This window comes from Lolium perenne, chromosome 5, assembly GCF_019359855.2.
Source record: "Lolium perenne isolate Kyuss_39 chromosome 5, Kyuss_2.0, whole genome shotgun sequence".
In the NCBI taxonomy this organism is placed as follows: Eukaryota; Viridiplantae; Streptophyta; class Magnoliopsida; order Poales; family Poaceae; genus Lolium; species Lolium perenne.
In genome coordinates, this window is record NC_067248.2 from 142258128 (window position 1) to 142279964 (window position 21837).

A 21837-nucleotide genomic window follows, 5' to 3' on the forward strand; every position below is an offset into this window, starting at 1 on the left:
TGCCAGCTCTTTTTGCAAAATTATTGGATAAGCGGATGTGCCACTAGTCCATTATAAAAGTCTGTCAAAAGTAAATGACAAGGTTGAAAGATAAACACCACATACTTCCTCATGAGCTATAAAACATCGACACAAATTGAGAAGCATTTTGAAGGTTTAAAGGTAGCGCATGAGAATTTACTTGGAGTGGTTTGAAATGCCATGCATAGGTATTTATGGGGGACACTCTGGAATAACTTGGTTTTCAGGGGTTTGGAAGCACGAGCAGCGTTCCCGCTCAGTACAAGTGAAGGCTAGCAATAGACTGGGGAGCGACAATCAAGAGAGGAGTAATTGTCATAATCATGCTTGCGGCAAAATAAATTAACGGAGGCATAAAAGTGATACAAGAACTCTGAGGCGAAGTAAATCATCGAGGCTTAATTGACTTTTGTTCAGTCATATGCATGCGTGAGCATGTGCCAAGTCGATTCAAGTGAATTATTCAGAGGAGGATACCAAAATGTCATACCTATTTATGAATAAAACAATGCGAGCAAATATCTATGTGTTGACTGCCAAAACCCACCGGCGGGCAGCGGCCTGTCAACACTAGTAGAGCCGGGAAGAGCCTAGAGCTGCGGCTGGCTGAGACCCCTCCGAGCGACGGCCCGCAATGCTCTTCTGGTCACACGCGGCGATGCGAAGTGCAAGGGCGTGCCACCTGACCTATACCTGGTCAGGAAGGTGATGGGGATGCCTCGCTTAGTTTCCTGCATGGCATACACGTAAACATTAAATACGAGCCTCGATCGGCTCTCAGGTTATCCTGTGAATCGGCTCAAAGAGCCGATTCACCCATGATTCGTACGGGGTGCACGAATACTTGGTGATCCTGCTTGATCAAGATAAAGCTAATGAGATCTACGACGATTTAGGGTTTTCACCGCATAATCGGATCATCCTACTCCAGGTTGGGCCTCGCGGCCACGCACGGTGCTCGTAAGCCGATCCTAAACAAGGCCTAAAAACCAACAATGAAGTTGATCCTCGGAACATCCTGTTTAGGACTTGCGAACGCCACCCTACGTGCCGCTGGATCCTCCCCCCCTTTGTAAGGCCTAACTATTGCAGATATTAAACTAATCCTTGTAGAACAAGGAGCAATCGTAACGGATCAGATCTACTAAATGATGAACAAGCAGGGTGCCGCCCCCACACCTGAGATAGGTGTGAGGGCGGCTAGACATGCAAGGGTTGCACTACGTAAGCATGTTATACGAAGAACTATGCTAACCCTAACACATCTATGATAACTACGTTGCCCGCCATCAAAGACGCTTCAGTACGGGCAACGCATGAACAACGTGGAGCTTGTGCTGCCTAGATCGCAAGATGCGATCTAGGCAGCATGTCGCTTACCTGATAGAAACCCTCGAGACGAAGGAGTTGGCGATGCGCCGAGATTGGTTTGTTTTGGGTTGAACGTGAGTTGTTGTTTATTCCATAAACCCTAGATACATATTTATAGTCCAGCGGACTTTCTAACGTGGGAATATCCCACCGTGTACGATACAAACTCTAACTTTTGATCTAAGATATAATCTACTATAATTAAAGATACACGGGCAATCTAGCCCAAATTCTCCGCGCAAGGCCGCTTCAGAGATCTTCCACGTGTAGTCTCCTAAGCCCATCTCTCTTACGGCCCACCTCTGGATTTGTCCAAAATCTGGTGATAACACTATGACATGCTACTCATATTAATAAACTGGAGCATTAGATGCAAAACAAGGGCAATTCTGCTGAAAACAGCGTTAGTCCGCGTTAGTTGCATCCAAAATACACAAATTATAGGCAAAACAATAGCAAAAGTGTTCGGGAAAGCAGATACGTTTTGGACGTATCACACCCCCTTAGGGTTGGCCGGCCATGCTAGGTGGAGTCCCTACGGGACTCCGCCTTCCATAGTGATTTCTTCCGGACTTTTCTAGAACCTTCCATAAATGCACCGGATTATTTTCAAACTTATAAATGACTTCCTATATATGAATCTTATTCTCCGGACCATTCCGGAACTCCTCGTGATGTCCTGGATCCCATCCGAGACTCCGAACAAAACTTCGAACTCCATTCCATATTCCATATCTACTAATACGACATCAAACCTTAAGTGTGTCACCCTACGGTTCGCGAACTATGTAGACATAGTCGAGACCTCTCTCCGACCAATAACCAATAGCGGGATCTGGAGATCCATAATGGCTCCCACATATTCAACGACGACTTAGTGATCGAATGAACCATTCACATACGATACCGATTCCCTTTGTCACGTGATATTTTACTTGTCCGAGGTTTGATCATCGGTATCTCTATACCTTGTTCAACCTCGTCTCCTGACAAGTACTCTTTACTCATACCGTGGTATGTAGTCTCTTATGAACCATTCATATGCTTGCAAGCTAATTAGACGACATTCCACCGAGAGGGCCCAAAGTATATCTATCCGTCATCGGGATGGACAAATCCCACTGTTGATCCATATGCCTCAACTCATACTTTGCGGATACTTAATCCCACCTTTATAACCACCCATTTACGAAGTGGCGTTTGATGTAATCAAAGTACCTTTCCGGTATAAGTGATTTACATGATCTCATGGTCGAAGGACTAGGTAGCTATGTATCGAAAGCTTATAGCAAATAACTTAATGACGTGATCTTATGCTACGCTTAATTGGGTGTGTCCATTACATCATTCTCATAATGACATAACCTTGTTATTAATAACATCCAATGTTCATGATCATGAAACTATGATCATCTATTAATCAACAAGCTAGTTATACAAGAGGCTTACTAGGGACTCCTTGTTGTTTACATAACACACATGTATCAATGTTTCGGTTAATACAATTATAGCATGGTATATAAACATTTATCATAAACACAAAGATATATAATAACCACTTTATTATTGCCTCTTGGGCATATCTCCAACAGTCTCCCACTTGCACTAGAGTCAATAATCTAGATTACATTGTAAGGTACCTAACACCCATGGCATTCTGGTGTTGGTCATGCTTTGCCCTAGGGAGAGCTTTAGTCAACGAATCTGCTACATTCAGATCAGTGTGTACTTTGCAAATCTTTACTTCTCCATCTTCGATGTACTCGCGAATCGAATGAAAACGCAGCTTGATATGCTTCAGCTTCTTGTGTGATCTTGGTTCTTGTGCATTGGCGATGGCACCCATGTTGTCACAATAGATGACTAGTGGGTCCAATGCACTAGGAACCACACCAAGCTCTACAATGAACCTCTTCATCCATACCGCTTCCGATGAAGCCTCTGAAGCTGCTATGTACTCCGATTCTGTTGAAGACTTCGCCAACGTGCACTGCTTCGAGATGCACCAGCTTACTGCAGCACCATTCAATATAAACACGTACCCAGACTGAGACTTAGAGTCATTAGGATCAGTGTTCCAACTTGCATCGGTGTAACTGGTTACAGCGAGCTCTTGGTCACCTCCATAACAAAGAAACATATCCTTAGTTCTTTTCAAGTACTTCAGGATATTCTTGACCGCTGTCCAGTGTTCCATTCCTGGATCACTTTGATATCTGCTAGTCAAACTAACTGCATGTGCTATATCTGGTCTAGTACATAGCATGGCATACATGATAGAACCTACTGCCGAGGCATAGGGGATCTGATTCATCCTCTCTCTTTCTTGTGCCGTAGCCGGACCTTGAGTCTTACTCAAGACCTTACCTGGTAACATCGGTAAGAATCCTTTCTTACTTTCATCCATTCTAAACTTCTTTAGAATCTTGTCCAGGTATGTACTCTGCGAGAGCGCTAATAGGCGTCTTGATCTATCTCTATAAATCTTGATGCCTAATATGTATGCTGCTTCACCAAGGTCCTTCATTGAAAAACATTTATTCAAATAACCTTTTACACTGCTTAATAGTTCTATATCATTCCCAATTAATAATATGTCATCTACATATAATACCAGGAATGCTACAGAGCTCTCACTCACTTTCTTGTAAATACAGGCCTCTCCATGGCACTGTATAAACCCGAAGTCTTTGATCACCTTATCAAAACGTCGGTTCCAACTTCTGGATGCTTGCTTCAGTCCATAAATTGAACGCTGAAATTTGCACACCTTGTCAGCATTTTTAGGATCGACAAAACCTTTGGGTTGTACCATATACAACTCTTCCTCAATGTCTCCATTAAGGAACGCCGTTTTGACATCCATCTGCCAAATCTCATAATCGAAAAATGCAGCTATTGCTAACAAAATCCTCACAGACTTTAGCTTCGCTACAGGTGAGAAAGTCTCATCGTAGTCAACTCCTTGAATTTGTCGGAAACCCTTTGCGACAAGTCGAGCTTTATAGACAGTAATATTACCAGCATCATCTGTTTTTCTCTTGAAGATCCATTTATTCTCGACAGCCTTGCGGCTATCAGGTAAGTCTACCAAAGTCCATACTTTGTTATCATACATGGATCCCATTTCGGATTTCATGGCTTCTTGCCATTTGTTGGAATCTGGGATCACCATCGCTTCTTCATACGTCGCAGGGTCTTCATCATTGTTGTCCACAATCATGACATTTAGACAAGGATCATACCAGTCAGGAGTGGCACGTTCCCTTGTCGATCTGCGAGGTTCAGTAGCTATCTCGCTCGAAGTTTCATGATCATTATCATTAGCATCCTCGATTCTGGTGCAGCGGCACAGGGAACAACTTCCCAAGATCAAGCGCTACTCTGATCAATGAGAGAAGATTCAGTAATCTCGTCGAGTTATACTTTTCTTCCAGTCACTTCTTTAGTGAGAAATTCTTTCTCAAGAAAGGTTCCGTTCTTAGCAACAAAAATTTTGCCTACGGATCTGTGATAGAAAGCATACCCTATAGTTTCCTTAGGGTATCCTATGAAGACGCATTTCTCCGCTTTGGGTTCTAGCTTGTCCGGTTGTAACTTTTTTACATAGGCTTCGCAACCCCAAACTTTAAGGAACGACAGCTTAGGTTTCTTATTAAACCATAATTCATACGGTGTCATTTCAACGGATTTAGATGGTGCCCTATTTAAAGTGAATGCAGCTGTCTCTAATGCATAACCCCAAAACGATAACGGCAAATCAGTAAGAGACATCATAGAACGAACCATATCTAAGAGAGTTTGATTACGACGTTCAGACACACCATTTCGTTGTGGTGTTCCCGGCGGTGTCAACTGTGAAAGTATTCCACATTTCTTTAAATGCATGCTAAACTCATAACTCAGATATTCGCCTCCGCGATCAGATCCCAGAAATTTAATCTTCTTGTTACGTTGATTTTATACTTCACTTTGGAATTCCTTAAACTTCTCGAAAGTTTCGGACTTATGTTTCATGAAATAGATATACCCATATCTACTCAGATCATCTGTGAAGGTTAGAACATAACGAAAACCACCGCGCGAGGCTACACTCATTGGTCCGCACACATCGGTATGTATGATTTCCAATAAGTCTGTAGCTCGCTCCATAATACCAAAAAATGGAGTCTTGGTCATTTTTCCCATTAGACATGCTTCGCATCTATCAAGTGACTCAAAGTCAAGTGACTCAAGTAATCCATCGGAATGGAGTTTCTTCATGCGTTTCACTCCAATATGACCAAGAAGACAGTGCCACATATAAGTAGAATTATCATTCAATTTAATCCGCTTAGCATCAATGTTATGAACATGTGTATCACTACTATCGAGACTTAATAGAAATAAACCATTCTTCTCAGGCGCGTGACCATAAAAGATATTATTCATAAAAATAGAACAACCATTATTCTCAGACTTGAATGAATAACCGTCTTGCATTAAACAAGATCCAGATATAATGTTCATGCTCAACGCAGGCACTAAATAAAAATTATTGAGGTTTAAAACTAATCCCGAAGGTAGATGTAGAGGGAGCGTGCCGACAACGATCACATCGACATTGGATCCATTTCCAACGCGCATCGTCACTTCATCCCTCGATAGGCTTCGTTTATTCCGTAGTTCCCGTTTCGAGTTACAAATGTGAGCAACTGAACTAGTATCAAATACCCAGGCACTAGTACGAGAACTAGTAAGATAGACATCTATAACATGTATATCAGATATACCTTTCTTCTTCTTGACAAGGCCGCTCTTCAGATCAGCCAAGTACTTGGGGCAATTGCGCTTCCAGTGTCCCTTCTCCTTGCAGTAATAGCACTCAGCATCAGGCTTAGGGCCAGCCTTAGGCTTCACAGGAGGCGCGGCAGCTTTCTTGCCGCCCTTCCTAAAGTTACCCTTAGACTTGCCCTGTTTCTTGAAACTGGTGGTCTTGTTGAACATCAACACTTGGTGCTCTTTCTTTATCTCAATTTCAGCATGGAGAAGAGTTCAGGTAACTCTTTGTTCATGTTCTGCATATTGTAGTTCATCACAAAGTTCTTGTAACTAGGTGGCAATGATTGAAGGACACGATTAATCCCCAGTCTGTTAGGAATCACTATTCCCAAGTCACTGAGTTTCTTCGCATGCCCGGTCATGGCGAGCATGTGCTCACTAACGGAGCTGCCCTCTTCCATCATGCAACTGAAGAAGTGTTTCGATGCTTCATAGCATTCCACGGCCGCATGAGTTTCAAAGATGGTTTTCAACTCATTGACCAACTCATGTGGATCGTGGTGCTCAAAACGTTTTTGAAGATCGGCTTCCAGACTGCATAGGATGGCACACTGAACTTGAGAGTACCGAGTTTTCCGAGTCGCGTAAACATTCTTTACTTCATCGGTTTCAGTTTCTGCAGGTGGGTCACCTAGCGGTGCATCAAGCACATATTGCAGGTTTCCACCAGCGAGGAAAATCCTCACATGACGGAACCGGTCGGTGAAGTTGCTACAGTTGCTCTTAAGCTTTTCTTTCTCTAGGAATTGGTTAAAATTGATTGATGGGGACGCCATGATCTACAACATATATTTGCAATAGTTTAGACTAAGTTTATGACAAATTGAGTTCAAATTTTAATTTAACAAAATAAAAAATCTAGGTGAACTCCCACTCAAAACAATATCCCTCGGATTGTCTTAGTGATCACACGAACCAAATCCACTACACCAAGCCCGATCATCACGAGACAAGATGTAACTTCAATGGCGAACACTCAAAGTATTCATCATATCAATCATATGATTCATGCTCTACCTTTCGGTATCCCGTGTTCCGAGACCATGTCTGTACATGCTAGTCTCGTCAAGGCAACCTTAGTATCCGCGTTTGCAAAACTGGCTTGCACCCGTTGTATGCACATGTTGAATCTATCACGCCTGATCATCACGAGATGCTTCGAAACGACAAGTCTTGGCAACGGTGCTACTAAGGATGAACACTTTATTATCTTGATATTTTAGTGAGAGAGATCATCTTATAATGCTACCGTCGCGATCTAAGCAAAATAAGATGCATAAAAGGATTAACATCACATGCAATTCATATGTGATATGATATGGCCTCTTTGTCTTTGCGCCTTTGATCTTCATCTCCAAAGCACGGACATGATCTCCATCATCAAAGGGCATGATCTCCATCATCGTCGGCGTAGCGTCAAGGTCAATGGCGCCGTCTTCATGATTGTTCTCCCATGTAGCAGCTCCTGCCGGTTGCCACAATACAATAATGATCATCTCATACATATTCATCATCACATTATGGCCATATCACATCACCAAACCCTGCAAAAACAAGTTAGACGTCTCTAATTTGGTTTGCATATTTTACGTGGTTTAGGGTTTTCGAGTAAGATCCAATCTACCTACGAACATGAACCACAACGGTGATACTAGTGTTGTCAATAGAAGAGTAAATTGGATCTTCACTATAGTAGGAGAGACAGACACCCGCAAAGCCACTTATGCAATACAAGTTGCATGTCGAGCGTGGAGCAAATCTCATGAACGCGGTCATGTAAAGTTAGCCCGAGCCGCTTCATCCCACTATGCCACAAAGATGCAAAGTACTCAAACTAAAGACAACAAATTATCAACGCCCACAAAACAATTGTGTTCTACTCGTACAACCAATCTATGCATAGACACGGCTCTGATACCACTAAAGGGATTCGTAGCATAGAAAACAAAAAATTTCCTACCGCGAGAACGCAATCCAAGCCAAGATGCTATCTAGAAGATGGTAGCAACGAGGGGATGAACAAGACTAACCCTTGAAGATTTCCAAAGCCTACGAGATTAGATCTCGTTGTTGCAGAAGATGATCACTTGTCGCTTTCAAAAGCGCGTAGAAGATCTTGACGGTGCCACAATCGGGCAGCACCTCCGTACTCGGTCACACGTTCGGTGTTGATGAAGACGACGTCCTTCTCCCCGTTCCAGCGGGCAGTGATACGTCTCCGACGTATCGATAATTTCTTATGTTCCATGCCACATTATTGATGATATCTACATGTTTTATACATACTTTATGTCATATTTATGCATTTTCTGGAACTAACCTATTGACGAGATGCCGCAGTGCCAGTTCCTGTTTTCTGCTGTTTTTGGTTTCAGAAATCCTAGTAAGGAAATATTCTCGGAATCGGACGAAATCAACGCCCAGCATCCTATTTTCACACGAAGCTTCCAGAACACCCGGGAGCCGCCAGAGGGGAGCCCTGGTGGGCCCACACTTGTGGCCGGTGCGGCCAGGGGATAGGGCGCGCCGCCTTGGTGTGTGGCCCCACCAGGACTCCACCGACCTTGCCCTTCCGCCTATTTAAAGCCTCCGTCGCGAAAACCCTATGACGATCGACGAAACCCGCAAAAACCTTCCAGAGCCGCCGCCATCGCGAAGCCAAGATCTGGGGGACAGGAGTCTCTGTTCCGGCACGCTGCCGGGACGGGGAAGTGCCCCCGGAAGGCTTCTCCATCGACACCACCGCCATCTCCATCAACGCTGCTGTCTCCCATGAGGAGGGAGTAGTTCTCCATCGAGGCTAAGGGCTGTACCGGTAGCTATGTGGTTCATCTCTCTCTCTATGTACTTCAATACAATGATCTCATGAGCTGCCTTACATGATTGAGATCCATATGATGATGATTGTAATCTAGATGTCGTTATGCTAGTCAAGTGAATTTTACTTATGTGATCTCCGGAGACTCCTTGTCCCACGTGTGTAAAGGTGACAGTGTGTGCACCATGTGGGTCTCTTAGGCTATATTTCACAGAATACTTATTCACTGTTATGAATGGCATAGTGAAGTGCTTATTTATATCTCTTTATGATTGCAATGTGTTTTGTATCACAATTTATCTGCATGCTACTCTAGTGATGTTATTAAAGTAGTTTTATTCCTCCTGCACGGTGTAATGGTGACAGTGTGTGCATCCGTGTTAGTACTTGGCGTAAGCTATGATTATGATCTCTTGTAGATTATGAAGTTAACTATTACTATGATGGTATTAATGTGATCTATTCCTCCTCTCATAGTATGAAGGTGACAGTGTGCATGCTATGTTAGTACTTGGTATAGTTGTGTTGATCTATCATTCACTCTAAGGTTATTTAAACATGAATATCGAATATTGTGGAGCTTGTTAACTCCGGCATTGAGGTGCTCTTGTAGCCCTACGCAATTGGTGTTCATCATCCAACAATAGAGTGTAGAGTGGTTTTATTATGTGATCAATGTTGAGAGTGTCCACTAGTGAAAGTACGATCCCTAGGCCTTGTTTCCAATACTGCTATCGCTGCTTGTTTACTGTTTTACTGCATGTTTACTTACTGCACGCCAGCAAGCACTTTTCTGGCGCCGTTACTACTACTCATATACTTATTCATACCACCTGTATTTCACTATCTCTTCGCCGAACTAGTGCACCTATTAGGTGTGTTGGGGACACAAGAGACTTCTTGCTTTGTGGTTGCAGGGTTGCATGAGAGGGATATCTTTGACCTCTTCCTCCCTGAGTTCGATAAACCTTGGGTGATCCACTTAAGGGAAACTTGCTGCTGTTCTACAAACCTCTGCTCTTGGAGGCCCAACACTGTCTACAAGAATAGAAGCTCCCGTAGACATCAAGCACTTTTCTGGCGCCGTTGCGAGGAGGAAAGGTAAAAGGCACTCATACTCGGTTCTGTAATGATGCTTTTTCTGGCGCCATTGTGTTTGTGCTCGAAGCTATTTCCTTTAGATCCTGCAATTGCATCTTTTTGTTTCTTGTTTACACTAGTTTGGCATAATGGACAACAATGAGCTTCTTATTCTATTTCCTGATTTAAAACATGGATGGTTTGATCCGAAAATTAAAAAACCCATGGAACATGTTAGCATGAATACTTTGAACACCATTGTTGCTAATGATATGGAAAATTCTAAGCTTGGGGAAGCTGGTTTTGATGAGCATGATCTTTTTAGTCCCGCAAGCATGGAGGAGAAAATTTACTTTGATGATACTTTGCCTCCTATTTATGATGATTATAATGATATTAGTCTTTTGGTGCCACCTGTTATGAAGGATAAATTTGATTATGATTACAATATACCTCCTATATTTGATGAAGAGAATAATAATGATAGCTACTTTGTTGAATTTGCTCCCACTATTACTAATAAAATTGATTATGCTTATGTGGAGAGTAATAATTTTATGCATGAGAATCATGATAAGAATGCTTTATGTGATAGTTATATTGTTGAGTTTGCTCATGACACTACTGAAAGTTATTATGAGAGAGGAAAATATGGTTGTAGAAATTTTCATGTTACTAAAACACCTCTCTATGTGCTGAAATTTTTGAAGCTACACTTGTTCTATCTTCTTATGCTTGTTACTTTGCTCTTCATGAACTTGTTTATTTACAAGATTCCTATGCATAGGAAGCATGTTAGACTTAAATGTGTTTTGAATTTGCCTCTGGATGCTCTCTTTCGCTTCAACTACTATTTCTTATGAGTGCATCATTAAAACTGCTGAGCCCATCTTAATGGCTATAAAGAAAGAACTCCTTGGGAGATAACCTATGTGTTATTTTGCTACAGTACTTTGTTTTATATTTGTGTCTTGGAAGTTGTTTACTACTGTAGCAACCTCTCCTTATCTTAGTTTTGTGTTTTGTTGTGCCAAGTAAAGTCGTTGATAGTAAGGTTCATACTAGATTTGGATTACTGCGCAGAAACAGATTTCTTTGCTGTCACGAATCTGGGCAAAATTCTCTGTAGGTAACTCAGAAAATTATGCCAATTTACGTGAGTGATCCTCAGATATGTACGCAACTTTCATTCAATTTGGGCATTTTCATTTGAGCAAGTATGGTGCCATTTTAAAATCCGTATTTACGAACTGTTCTATTTTGACAGATTCTGCCTTTTATTTCGCATTGCCTCTTTTGCTATGTTGGATGGATTTCTTTGTTCCATTAACTTTCAGTAGCTTTGTGCAATGTCCAGAAGTATAAAGAATGATTGTGTCACCTCTGAATATGTAAATTTTGATTGTGCACTAACCCTCTAATGAGTTGTTTCGAGTTTGGTGTGAAGGAAGTTTTCAAGGGTCAAGAGAGGAGGAGGATATACTATGATCAAGAAGAGTGAAAGCTCTAAGCTTGGGGATGCCCCGGTGGTTCATCCCTGCATATTTCAAGAAGACTCAAGCATCTAAGCTTGGGGATGCCCAAGGCATCCCCTTCTTCATCGACAAATTATCAGGTTCCTCCCCTGAAACTATATTTTTATTCGGTCACATCTTATGTGCTTTATTTGGAGCGTCTGTTTGTGTTTGTTTTTGTTTTTATTTGAATAAATGCTTGTGTGGGAGAGAGACACGCTCCGTTGGTTCGTATGAACACATGTGTTCTTAGCTTTTAATTTTCATGGCGAAGGTTGAAACTGCTTCGTTAATTGTTATATGGTTGGAAACGGAAAATGCTACATGTAGTAATTGGTAAAATGTCTTGAATAATTTGATACTTGGAAATTGTTGTGCTCATGTTTAAGCTCTTGCATCATATACTTTGCACCTATTAATGAAGAAATACATAGAGCATGCTAAAATTTGGTTTGCATAATTGGTCTCTCTAAGGTCTAGATAATTTCTAGTATTGAGTTTGAACAACAAGGAAGATGGTGTAGAGTCTTATAATGTTTACAATATGTCTTTTATGTGAGTTTTGCTGCACCGGTTCATCCTTTTGTTTGTTTCAAATAACCTTGCTAGCCTAAACCTTGTATCGAGAGGGAATACTTCTCATGCATCCAAAATCCTTGAGCCAACCATTATGCCATTTGTGTCCACCATACCTACCTACTACATGGTATTTCCTGCCATTCCAAGTAAATTGCTTCATGTGCTACCTTTAAACCTTCAAAATGCTTCTCAATTTGTGTTAATGTTTTATAGCTCATGAGGAAGTATGTGGTGTTTATCTTTCAACCTTGTCATTTACTTTTGACAGACTTTCATAATGGACAAGTGGCACATCCGCTTATCCAATAATTTTGCAAAAAGAGCTGGCAATGGGGTTCCCAGCCCCGATTAATCAAACTTCATTAATAATTCTCTTCACATGTTTTGCTCTGATTCATCAGTAAGCAACTTAATTTTGCAAATAGACACTCCTCCATGGTATGAGATTGATGGTAGGCACCCGAGGATTCGGTTAGCCATGGCTTGTGTAAGCAAAGGTTGGGGGGAGTGTCACCCATAATAAAAACTAAAATACATGTGTAAACAAAAGAGAAGAGGGATGATCTACCTTGCTGGTAGAGATAACGTCCTTCATGGGAGCCGCTCTTGAAAGTCTGGTTGGCGAGGTAGTTAGAGTACCCATTACCATTCGTTGACAACAACAAACACCTCTCAAAATTTTACTTTTATGCTCTCTATATGATTTCAAAACTTGAAAAGCTCTAGCACATGATTTAATCCCTGCTTCCCTCTGCGAAGGGCCATTCTTTTACTTTTATTGTTGAGTCAGTTCACCTATCTCTCTCCACCTTAAGAAGCAAACACTTGTGTGAACTGTGCATTGATTCCTACATACTTGCATATTGCACTTGTTATATTGCTTTGCATTGACAACTATCCATGAGATATACATGTTACAAGTTGAAAGCAACCGCTGAAACTTCATCTTCCTTTATGTTGCTTCAATACCTTTACTTTGAATTATTGCTTTATGAGTTAACTCTTATGCAAGACTTATTGATGCTTGTCTTGAAGTACTATTCATGAAAAGTCTTTGCTTTATGATTCATTTGTTTACTCATGTCATTACCATTGTTTTGATCGCTGCATTCATTACATATGCTTACAATATTATGATCAAGGTTATGATGGCATGTCACTTCAGAAATTATCTTTGTTATCGTTTACCTGCTCGGGACGAGCAGGAACTAAGCTTGGGGAAGCTGATACGTCTCCGACGTATCGATAATTTCTTATGTTCCATGCCACATTATTGATGATATCTACATGTTTTATACATACTTTATGTCATATTTATGCATTTTCTGGAACTAACCTATTGACGAGATGCCGCAGCGCGCTTCTCGTTTTCTGCTGTTTTTGGTTTCAGAAATCCTAGTAAGGAAATATTCTCGGAATCGGATGAAATCAACGCCCAGCATCCTATTTTCACACGAAGCTTCCAGAACACCCGGGAGCCGCCAGAGGGGAGCCCTGGTGGGCCCACACTTGTGGCCGGCGCGGCTAGGGGGTAGGGCGCGCCGCCTTGGTGTGTGGCCCCACCAGGACTCCACCGACCTTGCCCTTCCGCCTATTTAAAGCCTCCGTCGCGAAAACCCTATGACGATCGACGAAACCCGCAAAAACCTTCCAGAGCTGCCGCCATCGCGAAGCCAAGATCTGGGGGACAGGAGTCTCTGTTCCGGCACGCTGCCGGGACGGGGAAGTGCCCCCGGAAGGCTTCTCCATCGACACCACCGCCATCTCCATCAACGCTGCTGTCTCCCATGAGGAGGGAGTATTTCTCCATCGAGGCTAAGGGCTGTACCGGTAGCTATGTGGTTCATCTCTCTCTATGTACTTCAATACAATGATCTCATGAGCTGCCTTACATGATTGAGATCCATATGATGATGATTGTAATCTAGATGTCGTTATGCTAGTCAAGTGAATTTTACTTATGTGATCTCCGGAGACTCCTTGTCCCACGTGTGTAAAGGTGATAGTGTGTGCACCGTGTGGGTCTCTTAGGCTATATTTCACAGAATACTTATTCACTGTTATGAATGGCATAGTGAAGTGCTTATTTATATCTCTTTATGATTGCAATGTGTTTTGTATCACAATTTATCTGCATGCTACTCTAGTGATGTTATTAAAGTAGTTTTATTCCTCCTGCACGGTGTAATGGTGACAGTGTGTGCATCCGTGTTAGTACTTGGCGTAAGCTATGATTATGATCTCTTGTAGATTATGAAGTTAACTATTACTATGATGGTATTAATGTGATCTATTCCTCCTCTCATAGTATGAAGGTGACAGTGTGCATGCTATGTTAGTACTTGGTATAGTTGTGTTGATCTATCATGCACTCTAAGGTTATTTAAACATGAATATCGAATATTGTGGAGCTTGTTAACTCCGGCATTGAGGTGCTCTTGTAGCCCTACGCAATTGGTGTTCATCATCCAACAATAGAGTGTAGAGTGGTTTTATTATGTGATCAATGTTGAGAGTGTCCACTAGTGAAAGTACGATCCCTAGGCCTTGTTTCCAATACTGCTATCGCTGCTTGTTTACTGTTTTACTGCATGTTTACTTACTGCACACCAGCAAGCACTTTTCTGGCGCCGTTACTACTGCTCATATACTTATTCATACCACCTGTATTTCACTATCTCTTCGCCGAACTAGTGCACCTATTAGGTGTGTTGGGGACACAAGAGACTTCTTGCTTTGTGGTTGCAGGGTTGCATGAGAGGGATATCTTTGACCTCTTCCTCCCTGAGTTCGATAAACCTTGGGTGATCCACTTAAGGGAAACTTGCTGCTGTTCTACAAACCTCTGCTCTTGGAGGCCCAACACTGTCTACAAGAATAGAAGCTCCCGTAGACATCAGGCAGCGGAAGTAGTAGATCCTCCTTGGAATCCCGGCAGCACGACGGCGTGGTGGCGGTGTCGATGGAGATCTCCGGCGGAGCTTCGCTAAGCGTATGCGGGAGAGGTGGTGGAGGAGGGGCGGCTAGGGTTTGGGAGAGGGGGGCGCCGGCCACTATAGGGGTGCGGCCAACTAGGGCTTGGTGTGGCCGCCCCCCTCCACTTGCTCCTCATTATATAGGTGGAACCCCCAAGAGTTGGTCTACAAGTCTTCGAATAAGACCCCAACCTAAAACCTTCAATGTGTAGGGAAACCTACCCAAGGTGGGATTCCCACTCAAGGTGGGATTCCCACCTTTCCTTGGAGGGGGGTGGCCGGCCACCTTGGTGGAGTCCACCTGGGACTCCACCCCCTTAGGGTTGGCCGGCCATGCTAGGTGGAGTCCCTCCGGGACTCCGCCTTCCATAGTGATTTCTTCCGGACTTTTCTAGAACCTTCTAGAACCTTCCATAAATGCACTGGATCATTTTCAAACTTATAAAATGACTTCCTATATATGAATCTTATTCTCCGGACCATTCCGGAACTCCTCGTGATGTCATGGATCCCATCCGAGACTCCAAACAAAACTTCGAACTCCATTCCATATTCCATATCTACTAATACGACATCAAACCTTAAGTGTGTCACCCTACGGTTCGCGAACTATGTAGACATATTCGAGACCTCTCTCCGACCAATAACCAATAGCGGGATCTGGAGATCCATAATGGCTCCCACATATTCAACGATGACTTAGTGATCGAATGAACCATTCACATACGATACCGATTCCCTTTGTCACGTGATATTTTACTTGTCCGAGGTTTGATCATCGGTATCTCTATACCTTGTTCAACCTCGTCTCCTGACAAGTACTCTTTACTCGTACCGTGGTATGTAGTCTCTTATGAACCATTCATATGCTTGCAAGCTAATTAGACGACATTCCACCGAGAGGGCCCAGAGTATATCTATCCGTCATCGGGATGGACAAATCCCACTGTTGATCCATATGCCTCAACTCATGCTTTCCGGATACTTAATCCCACCTTTATAACCACCCATTTACGCAGTGGCATTTGATGTAATCAAAGTACCTTTCCAGTATAAGTGATTTACATGATCTCATGGTCGAAGGACTAGGTAGCTATGTGTCGAAAGCTTATAGCAAATAACTTAATGACGTGATCTTATGCTACGCTTAATTGGGTGTGTCCATTACATCATTCTCATAATGACATAACCTTGTTATTAATAACATCCAATATTCATGATCATGAAACTATGATCATCTATTAATCAACAAGCTAGTTATACAAGAGGCTTACTAGGGACTCCTTGTTGTTTACATAACACACATGTATCAATGTTTCGGTTAATACAATTATAGCATGGTATATAAACATTTATCATAAACACAAAGATATATAATAACCACTTTATTATTGCCTCTTGGGCATATCTCCAACATCCTTCACCAACAACCTTCACGTGGCCTTCATCTCCTACTGGTTCGATAACCTTGGTTTCTTACTGAGGGAAACTTGCTGCTGTACGCATCACACCTTCCACTTGGGGTTCCCAACGAACGTGTGCTTCACGCGTCATCACCGCCCCAGCTCTTGCCCTGCAGTGCCTCTGGTTTGAAACATTCTGTCTTGCATTCTTTGCTGCTTCCTCATTCTACTTTTTTCTTAAATCCCAATTCCCCTTGCCTGCAAACTGCAAAATTGGTCTATTCTAGCGTTACTTGTGCCTTTGTCAGGATAGTCTATATGAGAAAATGTGTTTCCTCTTCCATTGTGGTGAAGCTATGTTATTACAGAAAAGAATTGAATTGTTGCTAGCTTTGTCTAGAAATAACTCTACCCTATCCTTATGCATTAGAAAAAGGGTCTCTTTAGAGCTCAGTCTACTAAAAATTAAGTTAGATGTCAGTAGAATGACACCAGCTGCTTTAACATGTTAAAAATAAGCCCACTCGTTTCCTCCTACAACCGCGCGCGGGCCTTGGACCGCAAAAGAGAACGCGGCCACGACATATTCTTCCACGACTACTTCTACCGCAAGGCATTGTTCACGCCGGCCTTGTTCGCCGTCGTTTTCGGATGTCCAGACCATCGTTCAACCGGATAATGGATGGCGTCAAGGTCTACGACGACTACTTCATCGTCAAAGAGGATGCAATTGGCAAGGTAGGCCTCTCTTCGTATCAGAAATGCACGACATCGATTAGGATGCTCGCATATGGTGTTGCTGGTGATTATGTAGATGAGTACATCCGAATGAGCGAGTCCAGCTGCTTAGAAACGATGTACAAACGATGTACATGTTCGGCAAAGCAGTGATCGCTGTGTTCGGTGAACAATATCCGCGGCAACCTAATGCAGAGGACACAGCCCGTCTGTTGTCAATCAATGCTTCCAGAGGGTTTCCTGGGATGCTTGGCAACATAGACTGCATGCACTAGGAGTGGAAGAACTACCCCTTTGGTTGGCAGGGGTGTACAAAGGCCATTCTGAGGGGTGCACAGTGATTCTTGAAGCTATTGCTTGATATGACACATGGATTTGGCACTCATTCTTCGGAATGGCCGGCTCGCACAATGACATCAATGTGCTACAGAACTCTCCGGTGTTTGATAGGCTAGCACACGGTTAGTCCCTGATGTGAATTCTGAGATCAATGGCCACCACAACAACAAGGGGTACTACCTTGCTGATGGTATCTATCCACCTTGGGCAACACTCGTGAAGACAATCCGTCGTTCCAACTCAGAGCAGGAGGTAAAGGTTTGCCAGAAAGCAAGAGGCAGCCCAAAAAGATGTCGAGCGGGCGCTTGGTATCCTCCAAGCTCGTTGGGCTATCGTCAGGCACTCTGCTAGAGCATGGAGTGTGCAAACTCTGTGGGAGGTGATGAACGCTTGTGTAATCATGCACAACATGATTGTTGAGATAGAGCGGGATGATTCGTTGTTTGATAATGATTGGGAAGGTCAGAGAGAGTTGGTTGCTCCTCAAGGTGGTCCGGCATCATTTCAGGATATCCTCCATGTGCACCACGAAATTCCGGATCAAGTGGTTCACTACCAGCTCCAGGCTGATATGGTTGAGCACATGTGAGCGCATGTTGGTAACAATGCTGCAAACAACAATAATGAAGAAAATCCCGAAGAAAACAATACCTAGGCCATTTGTATCATTTTACATTTTTATTTGAACAAGTACTTTGTCATTGAATAGGTGGACAATAATCTTATGTAATAAATCTTGAGCATTTAAACTTATTTTTTTATATGCATTTATATTGAATTTATAGGCAAATGCCAACTTCTATGGCCACGACCCATATATGACCGCGTCGGTCACAACGTGCGACCCAAACAGACAAGTATCCGCGTGTCCGCGCAGCGACCCAAATGACTCAAAACGAACTGTCAAACCCATCCATTTAGATCGCAGGATGCTCGGAAGCTATTTCCAATTTTGAAGCATACCCTGCCACTACTGCAAATCGATACCGACTGCAAATCTACAATACATAATCGCCAGACCAGATCCGCCTACCTCGCGCCGGCGAGATTGCAAGTTAATTTGTCCGTGCGCACCGGCGCCGATGGACCCAGTGTTAGCAATAAGCCATGGCGTTCATGGCGTGCACGGTGGACCGGCGTGAGCGCGCCAAGGTCGGCTCCGTGCACGGCATGGTGCGCGCAGGTGGCGTGTGTGTAGTGCGTCCGTTAGTTGCGTTTCTGTTAGTAGCTAGCTAGAAGATCGGAGGACTTAGTGCAGCAGCCGGCCGGCCGCAGCGATCGCGCGTGTGCGAGCTGGGGCATGCTGGTCATGGGTGCGTGAGTGCGTGTGTGCGCATCGTGTGCGCGGGCGTGGCGTCGTGTGTGCGAGCCAGAGCGCCTATATAACCCACTCCTCCGTAATCTCCAAATACCACGAGGTTGAGCTCGGGAAGAAGAAAAAGGCCGTTCGTGCGGCGGCGTTCGTGCGCGGAAAAGTTTCTGTGTAGCCTCCCTTTCTTCTACCTCTGTCCGTGCCTGTGAGAGAGCGAGCTAGCCAGTGCTAGCGCCGACATTTGGTATCAGAGCGAGGTGATGGCGCTGGTTCCGCACGGTGGTGGCGCCGGGGGGAGCGCGATGCCGCTCTTCTGTCCGATGCTCACCCGCGACAACTACCCCGTCTGGGCGATCAAGGTCGAGGCCAACCTCGACGTGCAGGGCGTCTGGGAGGCGGTGGTTCCGGCGGACCCGGCGGCGGCGGTCGATCCGGAGAAGAACAAGAGGGCGAGGGCGTACCTTCTCGGCGCGCTCTCGGAGGACATTCTTCTGCAGGTGTCGTCGAAGAAGACGGCGGCGGCGATCTGGGAGTGCCTCAAGGCGCGGTTCTTCGGCGCGGACCGCGTCAAAGCAGCTCGGTTGTCAACGCTCCACGACGAGTTCGACCGGCTGATCATGGCGGACGGCGAGGAGCTGGACGTCTACGCCGGCAAGATCGGCTGCATGGCCGCCAAGTTTGCAAGCCTCGGCGGGACGCTGAGCGACGCCGAGATGGTGAAGAAGCTGCTCGACACCGTCCCGGAATCGCTGTTCGCGGCGGTGGCCGGCATCGAGCAGTTCTGCGACGTCGAGACCATCTGCTTCGACGAGGTGCTCGGGCGTCTCAAGGCGTTCCAGGAGCGGACGGAGCGACGCAAGGCAGCCGTTGGCGGAGAGCGTCATGGGGACCAGCTGCTGCTCACGGCGGCGCAATGGGAGCAGAGACGTCGTACACGCGGCGGCGGCTACGACGACAGCGGCGGCGACAACAACGGCAGGCGCGGCAAGTGCCACAACTGCGGCATCCGTGGGCACTTCGCTCGTGACTGCAGGAAGCCGAAGAAGAAGCAGGAAGAGGAGAACCAGGAGGTGGCGCTGCTCTACAACATCGATGAACACCCATGCCTGCTCTAGGTCATGGCTTAGGGGGGTAAATGTTAGCAATAAGCCATGGCGTTCATGGCGTGCACGGTGGACCGGCGTGAGCGCGCCAAGGTCGGCTCCGTGCACGGCATGGTGCGCGCAGGTGGCGTATGTGTAGTGCCTCCGTTAGTTGCGTTTCTGTTAGTAGCTAGCTAGAAGATGGGAGGACTTAGTGCAGCAGCCGGCCGGCCGCAGCGATCGCGCGTGTGCGAGCTGGGGCATGCTGGTCATGGGTGCGTGAGTGCGTGTGTGCGCATCGTGTGCGCGGGCGTGGCGTCGTGTGTGCGAGCCAGAGCGCCTATATAACCCACTCCTCCGTAATCTCCAAATACCATGAGGTTGAGCTCGGGAAGAAGAAAAAGGCCGTTCGTGCGGCGGCGTTCGTGCGCGGAAAAGTTTCTGTGTAGCCTCCCTTTCTTCTACCTCTGTCCGTGCCTGTGAGAGAGCGAGCTAGCCAGTGCTAGCGCCGACACCCAGAGCACGCCAGCGACGGCATCTGCCTCCCCTACGACCTCCTCCTCGACATCCTCCGACGTCTCCCTGGCCGTGGCCTCGCCGTGTCCCGGTGCGTCTGCCGCGCGTGGTGCGACATCGTCAACGCCCACGACCTCCTCCTTCCGCACGTCTTCCCGCGCGACTTCCCCGGCGTCTTCGCCAGGTACCACGGTTACGACACCAATTTCGCCCTATTCGGCCCGCCGCTGCCGCGTGACGCCGCCGACGAGGAGCCCCGCTACCGCCGTCTCTCTGGGGACTACTGGGATTGCTACCTGCAGCATCATTGCAATGGCTTGTTGCTCATCACGGGGCATCACAGGTTCAGCAACCGGTCCATGAATCCCTACGTGTGCAATCTGGCCACGTCGCGGTATGCCCGCCTGCCGCTTCCGCCGACGCCATGGCCGTGCAGCACCGAGGGCATGTTCCTCGCCTTCGATCCAGCCGTATCGCGGCATCACGAGGTGTTCTTCTTTCCCACGGTAAAGCTACTTCGCGAAGAAGATGATGACGATAAGTGGTCCGCCAAAGCACCATGCTGGACTGAAACTGAGTGGCAGTGCACGTCTCTGCCGAACTTGTTTGGAGAAGAGGAACCATCTGAATCTGAAGAAGAGCAGCAGCATGAGTCACACTCCCAAGAAGAGCCAGCCGATTCAGCTTGCCAGTCCAACCCCAACTTAATTTCCCCCCGAGGGACAGGAGAAGGTATTCCGCGTGCTGGTTTTCTCTTCACAGACATCCCAGTGGGAGAGCCAGGAGTTTAAGCCGGGGCACAACGCCACGGGAGACCTCTACGATTTGGTAACCACACGTCCACACCACGCGCTAAGGATGACAGGACGTGGTGGTCGGCCGAGTACTGGAGAGGCTCACTCTACGTGCACTGCCACAGTGGCGTCCTCGTGATCCTCCGTTGCTCACAGAGGACGTACGACATGATTAAGCTCCCGCGGCAACCTTCCCACAGAGAGAGATTGTATCAAGGGGCGCTGCCGATGAGGTCCTTAGCAAGCAACGAGAGAGGGATCTGCTATGCGGAGGTAAGAGAGTTCAAACTTGAAGTATGGGAGCTCATGGAGTCAGCCCATGACCAGATAGAATGGACACTCGCACATGAGGCCGACTTGAAAGAGTATGATCGCACGATGCATTATCTGAGGAAAGAAACGAGTATGCAACCAAGAATGCAATGGGCAGTGGTCGAAGGAAGCAAAAACTTAATCAGCCTATTCAAACATAAT

General features: G+C 45.3%; 1 protein-coding gene across 1 annotated transcript; it reads left to right on the forward strand.

Annotated features, from left to right (window-relative positions):
• Positions 1-18757: 18757 nt before the first annotated feature.
• LOC139831035 (uncharacterized) lies at positions 18758-20448 on the forward strand. Its single transcript, XM_071820015.1, has one exon. It carries the CDS (start codon positions 19232-19234, stop codon positions 20084-20086), a length of 855 nt encoding a protein of 284 aa, XP_071676116.1. The 5' UTR covers positions 18758-19231; the 3' UTR covers positions 20087-20448.
• Positions 20449-21837: the final 1389 nt, after the last annotated feature.

Coding starts and splice junctions, on each gene's coding strand:
- LOC139831035 (XM_071820015.1), top strand. CDS start 19,232: ATGGCGCTGGTTCCGCACGGTGGTGGCGCCGGGGGGAGCGCGATGCCG.